This window comes from Myotis davidii, unplaced genomic scaffold (genome assembly GCF_000327345.1).
Source record: "Myotis davidii unplaced genomic scaffold, ASM32734v1 scaffold4152, whole genome shotgun sequence".
NCBI lineage: Eukaryota > Metazoa > Chordata > Mammalia > Chiroptera > Vespertilionidae > Myotis > Myotis davidii.
The window spans coordinates 176,318-193,963 of record NW_006283169.1 but is presented as its reverse complement, the minus strand read 5'-3'; the positions used below and the strand labels follow the sequence as shown (position 1 = coordinate 193,963).

Below are 17,646 nucleotides of genomic sequence, written 5' to 3'. Positions count from 1 at the left end.
AACTCACTTCTGTTTAATGTCCTGTGGAAATGTTCAAACACAACTTCAAGACTAGTTCTGAAGATAAGCCCAAGATGCTCGACTGGTCTTGGTCCCCATTGTCAACAGGCTTCTAATCCTGAATGCATATGGATTAACTGGAACACCACCAGGATTTGGCTCATGATTCAAGGCTCTGTCCGTGTGCCCGATTGGCACTCCAAGTTGGCTTCCTCTATTCCACTCCCAGCATTCCAAGGCCTTAGCCCTTCCCAAGACTAAACCCCTGGATCTGCTCCCCCCTTCTTCCGTTTCAGTCTCTTTTCATATAAAATATCCTGTTTTGCTCCCATTTCTAAAGTCCAACTTCTAGCACCCCCTGTTTATACCTATGTAGCTCCCATTTTTTCCCAATAAAATACTGTTTGATCCTGTGCCTCTAAGGCTGAATGACTCACATCTATTGGTACATTATGGTTTGTGGAGAGTAAAAGCTTACTGAGGCTTCTGAAGACACCATTAAAGGGAGTGAAGAAAATCAGAACCTTGAAAATTGATACCCCAGGGATATTGTTATTCTCCTCTGTTTCTTCAAAAAATTGCAAGACCCTTTTATGATAAGGGCTCCTGGGCATTGCCTTAGCTTGGATACCCCAGTAACTGATCCTAGGACAAGGGCATGGGTAAAAGTAGTTTATTTGGGAGATAAATGTGAGGAGTAGGTAAGTGATATAGGAAAGCGAGGAGTTGATAATGAGCTGGTTACCACTGTGCAAACTGTAGCTTAATTCTACTGGAGACCTTCCACAAGACCATGTAAAACATGTCTCCATCTGTAGTTACAGGGAAGCTGAGGTGTGTATCCACTGATTCCCATATCCTCCTGGATGTCTGGGGTGGGGGGGCGGGGGGGGGCATGAAATCCCTCATTCTTCTAGGCTGTTCTGTATGGAATCTGAGCAAGCTCCCAGGAGCCAGAAAAAACTCTCAGCAGAGAAGTAGAGACTCTGATGCTTGAAGTGGAAAGCTATCAATATGCACTAGATATTATTCAGCCAGAAGAAGGAAGGAAGCATGAATACATGCCACACTGTGGGTGGACCTCAAAAACATTACGCTAAGTGAAAGAAGCCAGTCACAAAAGGCCATACACTCTATGGTTCCATTTATATAAAATATCCAGAATAAGCAAATTCATAGAGGTAGAAAATAGATTAGTGGTTGCCAGGGGCTGGAGTAAGGCTGGGGGAAAATGGAGAGTGACTGCTAATGGGTATGGAGTTTTCTCTTGTGATAAAAATGTTTTGGAACTAATAAAGGTGATGGTTACACGACACCATGAAGGTAATAAAAAACCACTTAACTGTTCACTTAAAATGGTTAATTTTATATAATGTGAATTCCATCTCAATTATAAAAAATGGATTAGAAAAAAATGTACATTAGAATTGCAGCTGCAGGTGAGCTGAGAATATGTCTTACTGATGCTTCAAGCCTTAAATTGGAAAGTTCAATGGAATAATCTTCAGGCCCCACTCATTGATGCAGCTGGTTCTGAGGTCATAACTGACATTCATTTACTATTTCCCTCCTGCTTCACCTATTCCAAATTGAACCCAATGATAGAAGCTCTCCGTTAGCCCTAACATTCTCTCCTGCTTTCAAAGTATCATGATTTTGATAGGCACTCTGAAGATTTGGTTCAATCTGGAATCAACCTTCTCCTCCCTTCCATGCTATTCGTGGCAATAGCTTTACTCTTTGATGATGGTTAAAGAAAAGGGATGGCCCAAAGAGAAGAAAGAAGAAAAAGACCAGAGGGAAATAGAAGGGCAGGGAGAAAGAGACCCAGACCGTGAGAGACTCACAGAAAAAAAAGAGAGAGAAAGACAGGGACAGAGTAAAAGAAGGATGCACAGAGAGAAGAAAATGAACAGCGTGAGAAAAACAAGCAGACAGAAAAATAAACACACCAGAAGAGTAAGTTCGGAAAGAAAGACAAGACCTGGGATACTCTTGACCTCCAAACTCTCCCTGAAAAATGAGAGACCTTGGAATCGAACATTCCCTCTGCTAAAGGAGTTTAGAAGCCCCCGATAAACTTTCTCTCTCTGGTTGACCAGACAGCCAGAGAGCCTCAGCTCACTTGAGGACTAGATGCTGCCTATCAGGAGCCTCTTCCCTCAGGGTTGGTGCTGTGGGTGTCAGCTAGTCCCATTCATGGTCTCGGGGACTTGGCGTTCCTTGGAGGAGGGAGAGTAGCTGGCTGGTCTCCAGGGACTTGTACCTCTTGGAGTGTTAAGCTCTGAGGTTGCTGCTTAGCACTTGTTCTTAGTTTTGGTGCCACCAGCCAGACCAGCCCCTCCTAAAATGGGGCTCTCAGGACTTCTGTCAATACTGGTACTGTTCATCCTCCTGGCGGGTGTCCAGGAACCTGGGCTGGTTGAGGGGTTCTTCAGTAAGTATTGGGGACTCAGTCCTCCCAGTGGAGAAATGGAACTCAGCTGGGAGGAAGGAACAAAGAATTCTACCCCTGAGAAATGCTTTCCCCCATCTCAGCCTGGGATCCTGGGCGGGAAAGAGGGGAGATATTTGGAGTTTTCTTTTCAGGTAAGACGCCTCCGGGAATGCAGGAAACAGTCAGTGGCAATTGACCCCCCACCCCCACTCCCACACCATCATTATGAGAGATCTCACTTCCTGAAAGTGCCTGGACCTGGAGCTCATGAAACAAACTAAGGGAACTGGGAAGCTTAAGGGTCTTTTCCATATGAAAGGCCACTCCCCCTAGCACTACCCTTCCCATTACAGGCCCCAAAAGTCTTCCCACACCCACAGGGGATCCTTGCCTTTGGGGTAAAGAATGGTCTCCGGAAGTCCCTTGAAATGCTGAGATATGAAGACCCTCATAATTAGCAGCTAAAACATACAGAGCATTCAGACCACAGTGGAGCCATACTTCACAGGTTCAAATCTTGGCTCCCCTTCTTAGCAGCTGTATGATGTTGGGCAAAGTTCTCCTAACTTCTCTGTGCTTTAGGTTCCTCTGATATAAAATGTGAATATTTTTATATTTTATCTTTATTGTTGAAAGTACTACAGATGTCCCTTTCTCCCCTCTCCCCGCCCCCCCCATTGACCCCTGCCTGCCCACTCCTGCTCTCCCCCTTACCCCCAGGCCTTCATGGAACTACTGTCTGTCTCCACATATATGCATATAAGTTCTTTGGTTAATCTCTTCCAGTCCTCTTCCCTTTCCTCTGAGAATCTTCAGTCTGTTGCATACTTTTATGTCTCTGGATCTGTTTTTCAGTTTATTTTATTCATTAGATTTCACTTATAAGAGAGATCATGTGATATTTGTTTTTCTCTGACTGGCTTATTTTGCTTAGCATAATACTCTCCAGGTCCCTCCATGTTGTCTCAAAGGGTAAGAGATCTTTCTTTTTTTATAGCTGCATAGTATTCCATTGTGTAAATAGACCACAGCTTTTTTATCCATTCATCTACTGATGGGCAGGCACTTGGGCTGTTTCCAGATCTTAGCGATCGTAAATAATTCTGCTATGAACATAGGGTTACATAAATTCTTTCTAATTGGTGTTTCAGGCTTCTTAAGATATATTCCTAGACGTGGGATCACTGCATCAAATGGCAGTTCCATTTATAATTTTTTGAGGAAACGACACACTGTTTTCCATAGTGGTTGTACCAGTCTGCCTTCCTACCAGCAGTGCACTAGGGTTCCCTTTTCTCTGTATCCTCGCCAGCACTTGTTGTTTGTTGATTCAGTGATGGTAGCCATTCTGGCAGGTATCAGGTGGTACCTCATCATCATTTTTTTGTTTTTTGTTTTTAATGTGCAAATTTTTATTTTAATTACTCCTATTTGAAGGTTCTTATTTTTGGACAACAGCAAGGCATTTCATTATCCACTCTGTAAAGGTTCCCACAGGGCAAATGCACATTATTCTCACGACTATGTTTTGGAGTGACTGGTGAGTCAGCAGATTCATCATCAATCCACCTCACCAGCCCTTCGTATCTTTCTACAACGTTGAAGCTAATAGCACACTGCAACTTGTGTAAACAGACAGGGCACGGATTTAGGGGGCACTGGTTAGCTTCTTCCAAGTGCTTGTTCTAGGCATGCAATCCACTGGCAGGGTCGAAGTCCAAATATGTGTCTAATTTCGTGTGCTGAAGTCTTACAGGACTGAAGCAGCAAAACACCAGTCATTGCAGGAGTATAATAGTTACCAAACACGGAGTAGCCACTTGAAGATTGTTTTCTGCGACACCTTCACATTGCCTTCATAGCCTGAGATGTAGAAATCACTGCCATATCTTACAAAGCTGAACATCCCCACACCATCTGTCAGAGACCTGCCCAAAGACAAAATTTCAGGAGTCTCTTGGGTGAAGATGTATCCTTGTTATTCCCGCAACACAGAAGTCATCCTCAGCTTCCTTCTTTTTTAAGAACTTCAGGACGTGCCCTGCATGTATTTGAAGGTTTTGTATATTATCATTGACTGTAAAGGAACAACTCGTTGCAGAGACAGGAACTGGTTCTAGGCATTTTACTGTCAAGCCATAGAAAATTGCTTCACAGTAGCCTTTGAGCCATTTAATAGATTTTTCACTGATAATTCTGGTGTTTCCTAGAGATCCAGTGCACTGTATATAAATACTGTGTTTCTCTGGAGAAGGTGTCTTTCTGGAAGCATCATTTGAAAACTCTTCAAGGTCTTGGGGAGGCTCAGGATGAAAGGTGATCCAATCAAACACCACTCTGCAGCATCAATCTTCTACTGGGACACAAGCACTGGGTTCTTTGAGATGAGAGCTGTTCTAAGTGTCTGTTCCGAGTGCCATACCATTTTCATAATGACAGGTCTCTTCCATTCACAACATGTTTTAGATAGAGCTTTCATCCTTCCTTTGAATGGGTCAAACAGCTGTTCTACCACAAGGCTCACAAGAACAGGCGTGTCAGGGCCTGGTCTGGAAGGTGTTGTGCGGGGGTGCCTTCACCCCGAACCCTGCCTGGCCTGGGCAACACCAGACCGCCTGCCTACTACAGTGGCCCCTATGCACTTCTCCACATTGTGATTGTAATTTGCATCTCTCTGAAGATTAGTGACTCTGAGCATTTTTTCATATGTCTCTTGGCCATTTGTATGTCCTCTTTGGAGATGTGTCTGTTGGGTCCTCAGCCCATATTTTAATTGGATTGTTTGTCTTCCTTTTGTTGAGTTTTATGAGTACTTTATGTATTTTGGAAATTAACCCCTTATCTGATGTATCATTGATAAACATGTTCTCTCCATTATATGCTCTTGCCTCCTTTGTCAAATATTAATTGAGAATAACAGCTTGGGTCGATTTCTGGGTTCTCTGTTCTGTTCCATTGATCTATATATGCCTGTTCTTGTGCCAGTACCAGGATGTTTTGATCACAGTGGCTTTGTAGTATAGTTTGATATCGGATATTGTGATCTCTCCAACTTTGTTCTTCTTTCTCAAGATTGCTATGGCTATCCAGGGTCTTTTTAGGTTCCATATGAATTTTTGGAGTATTCTAGATCTGTGGAATATGCCTTTGGTATAGTATCTTCATCTGGTTTTGGTTAGAAGTGTTCCTCCCTCTTGGATTTTTTGGAATAGATTGAGGAGGATAGATGTTAGTTCTTCTTTGAATATTTGGTAAAATTCCCTTGTGAAGTTGCCTGGGCCAGGGCTTTTGTTTCCTGTATTTTTATTACTGCTTCAATTTCATCAGTTGTTATCAGCCTATTCAGGTTTTCTGATTCTTCCTAATTCAGTTTTGGAAGATTATATTTTTCTAGGAATTTGTTCATTTCATCCAAGTCATCCACTTCGTTGGCATATAGCTGTTCAAAGTATTTTCTTACAACAATTTGTATTTCTGTGGTGTCAGTTGTTACTTCACCTCTTCAGTTTCTGATTTTATTTATTTGGGTCATCTCTCTTTGTTTCTTTTTTAAATTTTCACCCAAGGATATTTTTCCATTGCTTGAGAGAGAGAGAAAGAGAGAGAGAGAGAGAGAGAGAGAGAGAGAGACCTGCATGCACTCCTACTGGGGCTAGGGAACTTGCAACTGAGGTACATACCCTTGACCAGGAATCAAACCTGGGACTCTTTGGTTCACAGGCCGACCACTCTATTCATTGAGCCAAACTGGCCAAGGCTCTCTTTGTTTCTTGATGAGTCTGGCTAAAGGTTCATCAATCTTGTTTATCTTTTCAAAGAACCAGCTCTTGGTTTCATTTATCTTTTGTATTTTTTTTAAGTCTCTATGTCATTTATTTCCACTCTGATCTTTATTATTTCCTTCTTTCTACTTGCTCTGGGATTTTCTTGTTCTCTTTCTAATTCTTTAAGATGTAGGGTTAAATAGTTTATTATAATTTTTTTTTGTCTCTTGTGATAGGCCTATAGTGCTATGAACTTCCCTCTCAGGACTGCTTTCTGTGTCCCATAGATTTTGGGTTGTTGTGTGTTCATTTTAATTTGTTTCCAGGAAGTGTTTTTATTTCTTCTTTGATCTCATTGGTAACCCACTCATTGTTTAAAAACTTGCTATTTAGCTTCCACGTGTTTGAATATTTTGGGGTATTTTTATTGTAGTTGAGTTCTAGTTTCATGCCATTGTGACTTGAGAAGATGCTTGATATAATTTAAATCTTCTTGAACTTGTAGAGACTTATTTTGTGTCCTAACATGTGGTCTATCTTTGAGGATGTCCCATGTGTACTTGAAAAGAATGTATATTCTGTAGCTCTGGTTGAAATGTTCTGTAAATGTTAATTAAATCCATTTGATCTAGTGTGTCATTTAGTGTCCCTGTTTTCTTGTTGATATTTTGTATGGAAGATCCATCCAGTGATGCCAGGGGTGTTAAAGTCCCTTACTATGATTGCTGTCAATCTCTCCCTTAAAATCCTCCAGAAGTCTTTTGTTTGTTTGTTTTGTTGTTGTTGTTAATCCTCACCTAAGAATATTTTTCCATTGATTTTTTTTTTTAGAGAGAGGATGGAAGTGAGGGGGAAAGACCGAGAGAGAAACATCAATGTGAGAGAGACACATCAATCGGTTGTCTCTCACACATGCCCCAACTGGGGCCAGGAATTGAGCCTGTAACCCAGGTACATGCCTTTGACCAGAATCAAATCCAGGACCCTTCAGTCCAAGGGCTGACACTCTATCCACTGAGCCAAACTGGCTAAGGCCAGAAGTTTTTAAAATATATTTGGGTGCTCCTATATTAGATGCATATACATTTACTAGGGTTATATTCTCTTATTGTATCAGTCCCTTTAGTATTAGGAAGTGGCCTTCATTGTCTTTTGTTCTGGCTTTCATTTTGAAGTCTATTTTGTCAGATGAGTATTGCTACCCCAGCTTTTTTTCTATTTCCATTTGCATGGAAAATTTTTTCCATCCCTTCTCTTTCATCCTATGTGAGTCTTTTGTTCTGGGTTGGGTCTCTTGTAGACAACGTATATATGGGTGACAAAGCTAGTAAAGCAATTGGCAGGTAATATGTTTTCTTATCCATTCAGCTACCTTATGTCTTTTGATTGGAGCAGTTAAGCCATTTACATTTAAGACTATTATTGATAGGTATTTATTTGTTGCCACTTTTATTCTTTATGCCTGTGCTCCTCTCTCTCTTCTTACAACAGTCCCTTTAGTATTTCTTGCAGCGCTGGTTTGGTGGTAATAAACTTCTTCAGCCTTTTTTTTTCTATGAAGCTCTTTATTTCACCTTAAATTTTGAATTATAGCCTTGCTAGATAGGGTAGTCTTGGATTCAGTCCCTTGCTTTTCATTACTTTGTATACTCATGACACTGCCTTCTGGCTTGAAGTGTTTCTATTGAGAAATCAGCTGGAAGTCTAATGGGAGCTCCTTGTAGGTAACTGTCTCTCTCTCTCTTGCATCCTTTAATATTTTTTCTTTGTCTTTAACATTTGGCATTTTATTTATGATGGGTCTTGGTGTGGGTCACTTTGGGTTCATCTTGATTGGGACACTCTGTGTTTCTTGGACTTCTGTGACTTTTTCCTTTACCAGGTCAGGGAAGTTTTTCTGTCATTATTTCTTCCAACAGGTTCTCCATTCCTTGCTCAGATTCTTCCAGCACCCCTATGATGTGGATGTTGTTACATAGTATGTTGTCCCAAAGCTTCCTTCAACTCTCCTCCTGCTTCTTAATTTTTCTTCCAATTGCTGCTCTAAATGGGTGTTTTTTTCTATCCTGTCTTCTAATTTGCTGATTCAGTCCTCAGCTTCTTCCAGTCTACTGTTGATTCCATGCGGGGTATTTTTTATTTCAGCTATGTCATTTTTCATTTCTGATGGATTCTTATTGCAGACCCATGCATCCAGGTGGGCCATGTGTCAAGATGGCTGGATAGGATGTGCACGCTGCTTGTCAAGGCAGCAGGGTTGGCCCTAAAATGTGAATATTAATAGGGCTTACCCATAGAGTTGTCATGAAGGTTAAGGAGAAAAATACAAGTACATAGTAAGCACTTCATTAATATTAGTTATTATTATTATGCCCGAGGCAGCCTGCCAATTGCTTTACTAGCTTTGTCACACTATCATCAAAACAATCATAGGCAAATAAGGAAATAGAGGATCAGAGATGGTGCCTGCCATACCAAAGATTTCACAAAATTCAGAAACTCGGCCATCTAACTCCAAAAATGGAGAGCTCAATCACCGAAAGCTCTAGCACCTCCTCCCACCCCACCCTCACTCAGGGAATGTCCAAATACAGGAAGGTTAAGTGAACAGAACAGTCCTAGGGGAGAGTGTCCTTCTCCTTAAAACTTTGTGGGAGGTGAGTATAGGAGAGAAGGCTGAATTTAGGGATTAGATGGTAAATTGTGATGGGGTGGAGATGGGGGCAGCAGTGTGCCAATCATAAGTCCTCTGAAGATCACTACTTTCTGTGGACAATGAACTGAACAAAATTCCCTAAGTCTGCAGCGGTGCCCTAGACCTGGGAATGGTGTTCTGGCCCCTTCAAAGTCCTTTCTTCCCTCCCCTTAGACACATGTCCCAAAATCAAAATACATTGTGATACGAACGAAATAAACCAATGTCTAAAGAGCAGACAGTGCCCAGAGAAGATGAAGTGTTGCAACTTTAACTGTGCAAGGAAATGTTTAAACCTCAAACAAGGTAACTCAGAAATCCTCTGAACTATCCAATGCCTACACACCCTACCCCCACTTTCTGCCTACCTACACCGACATTACTAGACCACTTCCCTGGTTCACTGATGGCTGGTGTCTGATCAAGAGTCTGGGTGCATCTTTTAATTAATATAAATCCTGGATTTGGAAGGAGGGGGTGTTGGGAGTCATGGGTTTTCTTTCTTTTCTGTTCATATTTAGGTATGTGATGTGGGTAATGGAGTTTTTCCTTTATGAGACTTAGTTTCCCATCTGTAAGAAAGATGGGAGTGGGGGAGTGGGCATTAGATCACACTGTCTCTTGGCTGCTTTTCTGTGATCCTCTGAGATGCCAAATAGCCAGTGAAGTCCCATCAAATGCCAACAGAGAGCCAGGTGATAGAATAGCTATAAGACACAGGTATACGATTTTTATTTCCTGATTGTGCTTTTTCTAGGCCTCTTTGTCTATATAAATCCAAAATGCCTTCCCTAACCACCTTTGTCCTCCTTCATTCTTTCCTCTCTTCTCATATAATTGAACTCTAAAGAAGACCATCAAGGAGTACTCATCCATTCATTCATTTTACAAATATTTACTGGTTCCCCTCACACCAATGATAGGCTCCACTTGCTCAGTGTAGCCAGGGAACTCAGTAAAGTTTTTCCAGGTAAAAAGATCCACAATTTAAGAGCTGTGAGATCTTAAGTGATACGGTTCTGAAAAAAAAACAACACAAAAACACACACACAAAAAAAACCCCTCTCTTTATTCCCCTTAGCACTATGCACAAAATATTTGCTCTATAAATGTTTTTTGAAGTTTAGGATACATTTTATTTTTTAAAATATTTTTAAATGATTTTTAGAAAGAGGAAGGGAGAGAGAGGGGAACATTGATATGAGAGTGAAACATGGATTGTCTATGCCCTGTATGCCCCCTACTGGGGATCAGCTTGCAACCCAGAATGTGTCCTGATCAGGAATGAACCAGTGCCTTTTCAGTGCATAGGACGATGCCCAACCAACAGAGCCACATTGGCGATTTTATTATTTATTTATTCATTCATTCATTCATTCATTCATATAGTGTGTGTGTGTGTGTGTGTGTGCGTGTGTGTGTGTGTTTTACTGTGAACATTCCTGAAGCATCCACTCAGTGCCAAATTATCTTCAAGGACCTGGTGTACCAAGATGACATAAGGCACACATCTCACATTCTCATGGAGGAGTCAGAAAATACAAACAAATAATTACATAGAAGTGGCAAATGTGTGTGCCAGACTGAGAAGCAATACAGAAAAGCAAGGAGTGAAGCATGGAGCCAGGAAAGGCAACATAGAAGTGTCTGATGACTGAGAAGTGTTTGAATAATGAAAAGGGATGTACCTAGTGGGCAAGAGAGAGGTGGACATTCCAGGCATGTGCAAAGGCATGGAGGCGTGTAAGAGGCCACTCCTCCATGACTTTGCACATGTCTGAAATGTTCTCTAGGGAGGCAGGCACCCAAACTGCTCTACTCTGCAATCTCCTTGCAGTTATATACAGTTTGCCAAAGGTAGTTGGCCCCTGCCTGGCCTTCTTTCCACGCTGGTGGTATGATAAGGAAACTCAGGCATGCTCCGAATTCATCTATGGTGGTTGCCTAGGGAATGATAACAACTTCCAATCTGAATCTATCTGCAAGACCATCTGCAAAAAAAAGAAAGTAAGTCCCACGGGTCCCATTTCCCATGCTCACCTGGGCTACCCTGGGAGATCTGGGTGTTGGCTGGTCTGTTCTAGGAACTTGGCAGGTTTGGGGCTGATATAACCAATTCAATCAGGAAATAAGAATGCACCTTTGAAGGGGCAAGTAGAGGAAAAAGAGGGTGGGAAGGGAAGCAGTAGTCAAAGTTGGCAAGTATGAGATGAATAGAGGGTACAAAGAAAGCTGAAGTGGTGAAGGGTCTGAGACCAAGTCAGAAGAAGGCCGAGTAAGTAAGCCCAGTGCTTGGCACCATGAATCAGTCAGTCACTCCGGGACATTACTTCTCACCAAACCTCATCAACAATTCTCTTCCCTTTCCTTCTTAAGCTGATTATAGCTAGGACAACCACATGCTACATTGATGACATGAAGATACTTTTGAGAGCATAAGGAAATGCCATTAATTATGTTATTGGGGAAACGGACATAAACTGGGACTTTAATGGAACACCAGAACATGTGATCACCCTCTGAGCCCCTGAAGTCACTCCACTTCTGTTTCCTCTTCCTGTGAAAAGATGCCAAATGATCTTATCTCAAACACTTCCACACCTTTCTTCTCTCTTTCTCAGGCATATATCTTATCTCTATTTCTCCTAAATGCTAAGGATCCTGGCGAGACTTGCAACCAGGGGAGCAGTGGGCAGTGGCAGCGCATCCCGGGCTCATCCCCTGAGCCTGTCTTCAAGGCTCCCTTTTCTCTGACTTTATAATGAGCTAACAGAAGCCCCACCTAGGCTCACTTCTGTCACTGACATTTATTTCTGAGTGAGTACACACTGCCCTGCATGGCTCACTTCTTTCCTATAATGTTTCTATAGAGCCAAAGCAGGACACCACTTAGGCTCTCTCCTGTTGCTTCTTCTACCCTAAGCCCTTCATTTGTTTCACTGTCCCCAGAATTAATAAACATACTCTAAAAATCACACACACACACACACACACACACACACACACACACACACACACATCTTACCTCTCTTTTTCCATTAACTGCAAGACTTAGTTCATATGGGGATTAAAGTCCAAGTATCTCACCCTTTTCTTTTCTGCTATCTCACAGGGTCGTGGTCTTGGGTAGGATAACCTAAGCTGAAACCACCTCCAGAATTTGGCTCATAATACAGGCTCTCTCCATGTGTGCTTGACTGATGTCCCATATTGGTTTTTGCTGGCCAAGTCTCTGCTGCCAAGACCTTGGCTATTCCTGCAGCTCAGCTTCTCTTCAAATATAATGCCTATCGCCCTTTGACCCTGTATCTTCAACTCTTGGGCCCCCATTTATCCGTTGGAAGCCTCCAGTTTTCTCTAATAAAGTGCTCCGTGAGGTCTGATATCTCCGAGGCTGAATAATTCACATTTGCTCCCTGGTGCAGTTTTTGGAAAAGAGGTCATTGGATCTCCTGGGGACGTCAAAAGAGGGAGAGAGGAGTAGAAAAATCCTGCAAATTGAAAACTCTGGTGACACTGTTTCCTGATAAAATTGTCATAAGATGCTTAAGAATGGAACCAGAGCCGATTCATGTTTTGTATGGTCTAAAGCTTATAAAGTTAGGGGGTTCATTTCATAAACAAATACAAATTAAAAAGTGAATATTCTTCAAATGAGAAAGAAAATTGCAACCAATTTCAAATTTTAAAAAGCTAACAAATACCACATGTTGCATAAGATCTATATAGATTAATTATTAAGTTTTTACATATATGACAGCAATTCTACAAAACTCAATTTCTGTGGAAAGATAATTCAGTCTTTTGTTGAACATGGTTGAACAAAAATTATTATACTTTTATTTTGGTTGTAGTTGGGATGCATACAATAGAAGCATGAATGCACGGCAATACTTGATATTTGTGTCCTAAAAACACAGGACAGGAATTTAAATTCTCTTTTGCACAATTCCATCAAGAAGCCCAGCTGGACAGGGTAGGGTGCAGGACTGCTCCTCTCAGGACCTGTTTTCTAACCATGAGCTGAAGGTGGTGGATTAGTGTCAAAGAATACTTCTAAATTTGAGAAGATAAGGCAGCTCAGCAGCCCTGCCCAATATGATAAGCACCTGGGGCTTTTCCAACCCATTGGTGCTTCTCAGTCCTTGCTTGGGGTTGAAGTACATGAGTGACTGGAACAGAATCATCCGTCCTAGGGGCTCATGAACCAGAGAGGTCCTTGGAAATAGCCAGAGTGTGCCCTGTAGTTGGTAGTATCTGCTCACCTGCTGAGAATGAGCCCAGAGCCCTTGTGACTGAGTACAGGGAACTCCATGCCTTACTAAGACCTCAGTGAAAGATGCTGCATGTCTTTGTTAATTGTTTGTTCATTTCTCTACCCATTAAAACCTAGGGAACACCTCGAGTGGAATCTTTTGGTGTTATTCATGGTGCCATGCAGACCTGAGATCCCCCTCATCTTCCTCTCCTTTTTAGTCTCACCTCAAAGCTTCCTGCAGAGCCAGAAATGCCCAGAGGAAGCTGTGGATGGTTTGAAAATTCAGGAAGTGTCCAAGCTGAGGCTATTAGAGAGCCCCACCGGCCCAAACAACCCTCCTTGTTTTTTTATACATGTTCAAATGGAAGCTTCTAGTAGGAAATAGACATCCAAGATACACAGCAAATCAACAGCAAAACTGGAGCTAAAATCCAGGTTTGAGTGTAATAAGGTGTTGCCAGACCCCACAGCCTTGTTGGAAATCAGGGCGATATAATGGCCACTTGTCACTTTGTTGTTTTAATATTCAGCATCTCTTTTTTTCATTTTTTTTAAAATTCTTTTTAAAAAAGTCTTTATTGTTGAAAGTATTACATATGTCCCCTTCCCCTGCCCCCCAATATTCAGAATCTTAATGCCATTCCTACAGTTGAAGAATTCCCTACCATGGGGAGTTTTTGTGTAAAGTAACAGCAGTGTTCCATTATGAAAGTTGAAGGGCCAGACTCTCACTCTATTGGTCGGGTTTAGTAATGGACACAGAAACCATACTCAGTATTTCAAGAGAAAATGTAATACTGAGATTCGGTTACATGATTATTGAGAGGATCTGAGCACTGGAAAGAACTGGAGCTTGTGTAGGAATCAGAGAGAACATTTTCTCCAAAACAACAGGATAAAGTGAGACTAGTTCCACGAATAATAGAAAAGGCTTTGGGCCTGGGCATCTGGATTCTAATGCTGGCCCAGCCATTAATTTCTAGGGGACAATAAGCAAGTCATTCTTCTCTCTGGGACCCAGTTACCATACTTGCACCATTGGGAAAGAACAAACGAAGGACCTTCCTCACATCACTGGGGCACTTCCTTGGCTCTCATCCTTACTGGCCCCACTGATGTTCAAAATATATCAGTGGTGTTAGTGATGGGAAAAGTGTGGACCTGTGCCCAGCAATAGGTGATCCAGTAAAGCACTGTAGACCACACACGTTCCAGGAAGACCTGGGAGTCCAAGCCCTTGTGCTATGTCTGCCTCTCATCAGGTGAGCAGCGCTCTAAGGCAATAACATATCAGGAAGGGAGAACTGAGTCAATATAACTGTTATTGAGACCTAGGTTTTGTATTGGAAGGACAGTTTCCTCTCTAATTTAACAAGTACTGCTATATGAACTGCTGTAAGATATCTCAAACAACTTGAGCAAGTCTTCTGAGGAAGATGGGCAAACATCATCATCAAATTTAAAAGAATCTTTTAAATTCATTGTTTGCCATTGAGCAGGTCAAGGATTTTTTTCTGTAGCCAAATCATCTAAGTGGCTGACCAATACCAGTGCATTAAAAACTCAGAGATAGAGTCTTTAAAAACCTGAATTAAAATAAAATGAAAGGTCTCAAGGTGACTCTGATATAAGTTCAGGACTACTGGTCTAAAACTCTTCTGATTTAATATCACACTTTGGATTTATATAATTTCCTTGGGTCTTGGTGTCCTCATCTATGAAATATGCAAAACAGTAAAACCAGTGTCATAGAGTTTTTAACAAGCACATAAGATGAGTTATGTAAAATGTGCATAACATACTGCCTTGGATGTTAATGTTCCATAAACAATAAAGATTAGTATTATTGCCCTAACCAGTTTGGCTCAGTGGATAGAGCGTCGGCCTGCAGACTGAAAGGTCCCAGGTTCGATTCTGGTCGAGGACATGTACCTTGGTTGCGGGCACATCCCCAGTGGGGGGTGTGCAGGAGGCAGCTGATCCATGTTTCTCTTTCATCGATGTTTCTAACTCTCTATCCTTCTCCCTTCCTCTCAGTAAAAAATCAATAAAATATATATATATATATTAAAAGATTAGTATTATTATTAGAACAAACACAGTAAAAAAAGGTAGGCACCCCTTTATGATATCAACTACTCAGATGCAAACCTTGTAGGGTCACAGCTTCCAGAAAAGGGGTCAACCTGGAGCTTCCCACTGTGAACAGTTTCCATGTCCCGTGAATAAAGCTCCAGGCTCCTGGGTTCATAGACCCTTTCTCCCTCCTCTATTTATATTCAAGCTCTTTGGCATAGAGTGCTAATAATTATCTTCTGTAAAAATTCCACTTGGATTTCAAAAGATATAAATTAACTCTCCTCTTAAAGTAATCAACCTTATTTTGCTCCCTACACATTTATTTTGAATATAAATAAGGTAAAAAAAATAGAAATAAACTTTCTTAGTACGTGTATGCTTATAATAAATGTATTTGTTATATGTATAAGCAAGTCCTCTAAGTCCCTGTCCCCCTGTTCTGTAAGATGAAGATGGTGATGATATCTCTCCCAAGGACTTTTTTAGAAGAGTGTAATGAGAAAAGGCAGAGAATCCTCTGACATATTGTTGGTGTTGAAGTGATGTCAGTTTCCTTCTCCCTTCTAGAAAAGAGAAAGGTTTTGTGGAGTTTAGAATCTGACTGGGAAAACTTTATTCTTTCACAATCCCACCCACATTTACTTCCCCATCTCTATGCCACCCAAATCAATGGATCTCAATCAAAAGTAATTTCATTCTTTACACACATATATGGTTGACATAGGGTTTGTAAGACTCCTATGATGAGTACAAGTGCTAAATAACTAGCAAGAGCTTCCTGCTAGTTTCTCGAATGTGCTTTTAATAAATCTTACACTTGTCCTCTATGTTCTGGAAGGTTAGTAACCTTACCACCCAAATCACCTGAGGAAGAGCCAAGTCACTGAGATGAGGCCAAAGATCCCCCAGGGCAACCCAGGTACAGAGTGGTTTTCAAAGGCCAGGACCTCCCACTCCACCCACAAGGCCTGTTCAGCCAAATAAGTACATCAAATACATCAAATAAGTACAGGCACATCTCATCAAGCACTGCCCTCACTGCATGGAGTCCTTATCACACTGCTCATGTTGGAAATATGTTTATAATTAAAAAATACTTATATCCATAACTCTTCTGCAGGGTTTTGTAGCACTATTGACGTTTGGGGGCAGCTCTTTCTTTGTTGTGGGGCTATCCTGTGCATTGCAGGATGGTCAGGTTAGCAGCATCACTGGCCTCTGCCAGTAAGCGCCCCCATCCCCCCCAAGTTGTGACTATCAGAAATGTCTCTAGACATTGCCAAGTGTCCTGGGGGGTAGAATCGCCTCCTCCCCAGATGAAAATTGCTCTTCTGAATTGTGTTTTAAACGGTCAGTTTTCACTTCCTGGTCAGCTGCTCTAGAAGAGGGAGCAATGTGGGAGCTCTCTTCCAAGAGCACCGATAGGCACCCTGCCTTTCCTCTGTTGGAATGGCAAATGCCAGTCTGTTCGCTCCCTGGGGACCTCCTTCTGCCATTATTTTGGTTTCTGGCTAACAGACTTGATAACCCAAGAGAGCTAAGGAAAGAGACAGGAATAATAGTAGTGGACCCAATGAAGTGCAAAAAAAGATGTATCACCGAGATGTCGAAATGCAGGCTTTTAGAGGAGTCTTAAGAAAATAAAGGCAGAGGAAGCAGGGAAGGTGAGCAGGCCAAGAGAGGGTTGACCCACCATTATGTGAACTATAGTTTGGAGAAGCAATGTCCAAGGAATGAGTATCATCATGGCTGCAGGGGATTTAAAGAGAAAGAAGGAAGAGTTACCACTAATGTGCAAGGATGGGTAACACATTTCTATAGATAACAAGTATGGTTCTAACCTAGTTTGCACTCCCATTTCCAAAAAGATCATCATACACACACACATCTGCAAATGGCATGTGTCTATGTGTGCATTTATAATATATGAAGCATTTGTATATCTATCGAACACTTGTGCAGTTCTGGGAAGTATGCTAAACCAGTATCATTAATCTCAACGTATAGATGATAAACTGAGGCTCGGAGAGATCACATGACTTGCCCAAGGTCAAGAGCACCTGAACTCAAAAGCACAACCTTAGACTTCATATCCCAGACTCACTATAGCCCACCAAAGCCTGCCAGCTTTGCCTTTTAAAAAATCAGATCTCTAGAGCAGGGGTCCTCAAACTACGGCCCGCGGGCCACATGCAAATACAAATATTGTATTTGTTCCCGTTTTGCTTTTTTACTTCAAAATAAGATATGTGCAGTGTGCATAGGAATTTGTTCATAGTTGTTTTTTTTAAGTATAGTCCGGCCCTCCAACGGTCTGAGGGACAGTGAACTGGCTCCCTGTTTAAAAAGTTTGAGGACCCCTGGTCTAGAGTCTAGAGGATCTGGGAAAGGAAGAGGGTGGGAATGTGCTGGT

The 17,646-nt window shown here is 41.7% G+C and overlaps 1 protein-coding gene and 1 pseudogene across 1 annotated transcript; one reads left to right on the top strand and one right to left on the bottom strand.

The window, feature by feature from the left end:
- Positions 1 to 2,349: 2,349 nt before the first annotated feature.
- Positions 2,350 to 11,303, top strand: LOC102770321 (WAP four-disulfide core domain protein 8). The gene is made up of 4 exons (XM_006753521.2): positions 2,350 to 2,618; positions 8,385 to 8,398; positions 9,071 to 9,202; positions 10,734 to 11,303. The coding sequence occupies exons 1-4, from the start codon at positions 2,350 to 2,352 to the stop codon at positions 11,006 to 11,008; spliced, it is 690 nt and encodes a 229-aa protein (XP_006753584.1). The 3' UTR covers positions 11,009 to 11,303.
- On the bottom strand, positions 3,838 to 5,111 carry LOC102767142 (annotated as a pseudogene).
- Positions 11,304 to 17,646: the final 6,343 nt, after the last annotated feature.

What these genes read in the sequence shown, in the direction of transcription:
- LOC102770321 (XM_006753521.2), top strand. Translation starts at nt 2,350, where the DNA reads ATGGGGCTCTCAGGACTTCTGTCAATACTGGTACTGTTCATCCTCCTG. An exon ending in ATGTTTAAACCTCAAACAAG is followed by an intron (nt 9,203 to 10,733) that starts GTAACTCAGAAA and finishes ATCTCCTTGCAG; the next exon opens with TTATATACAGTTTGCCAAAG.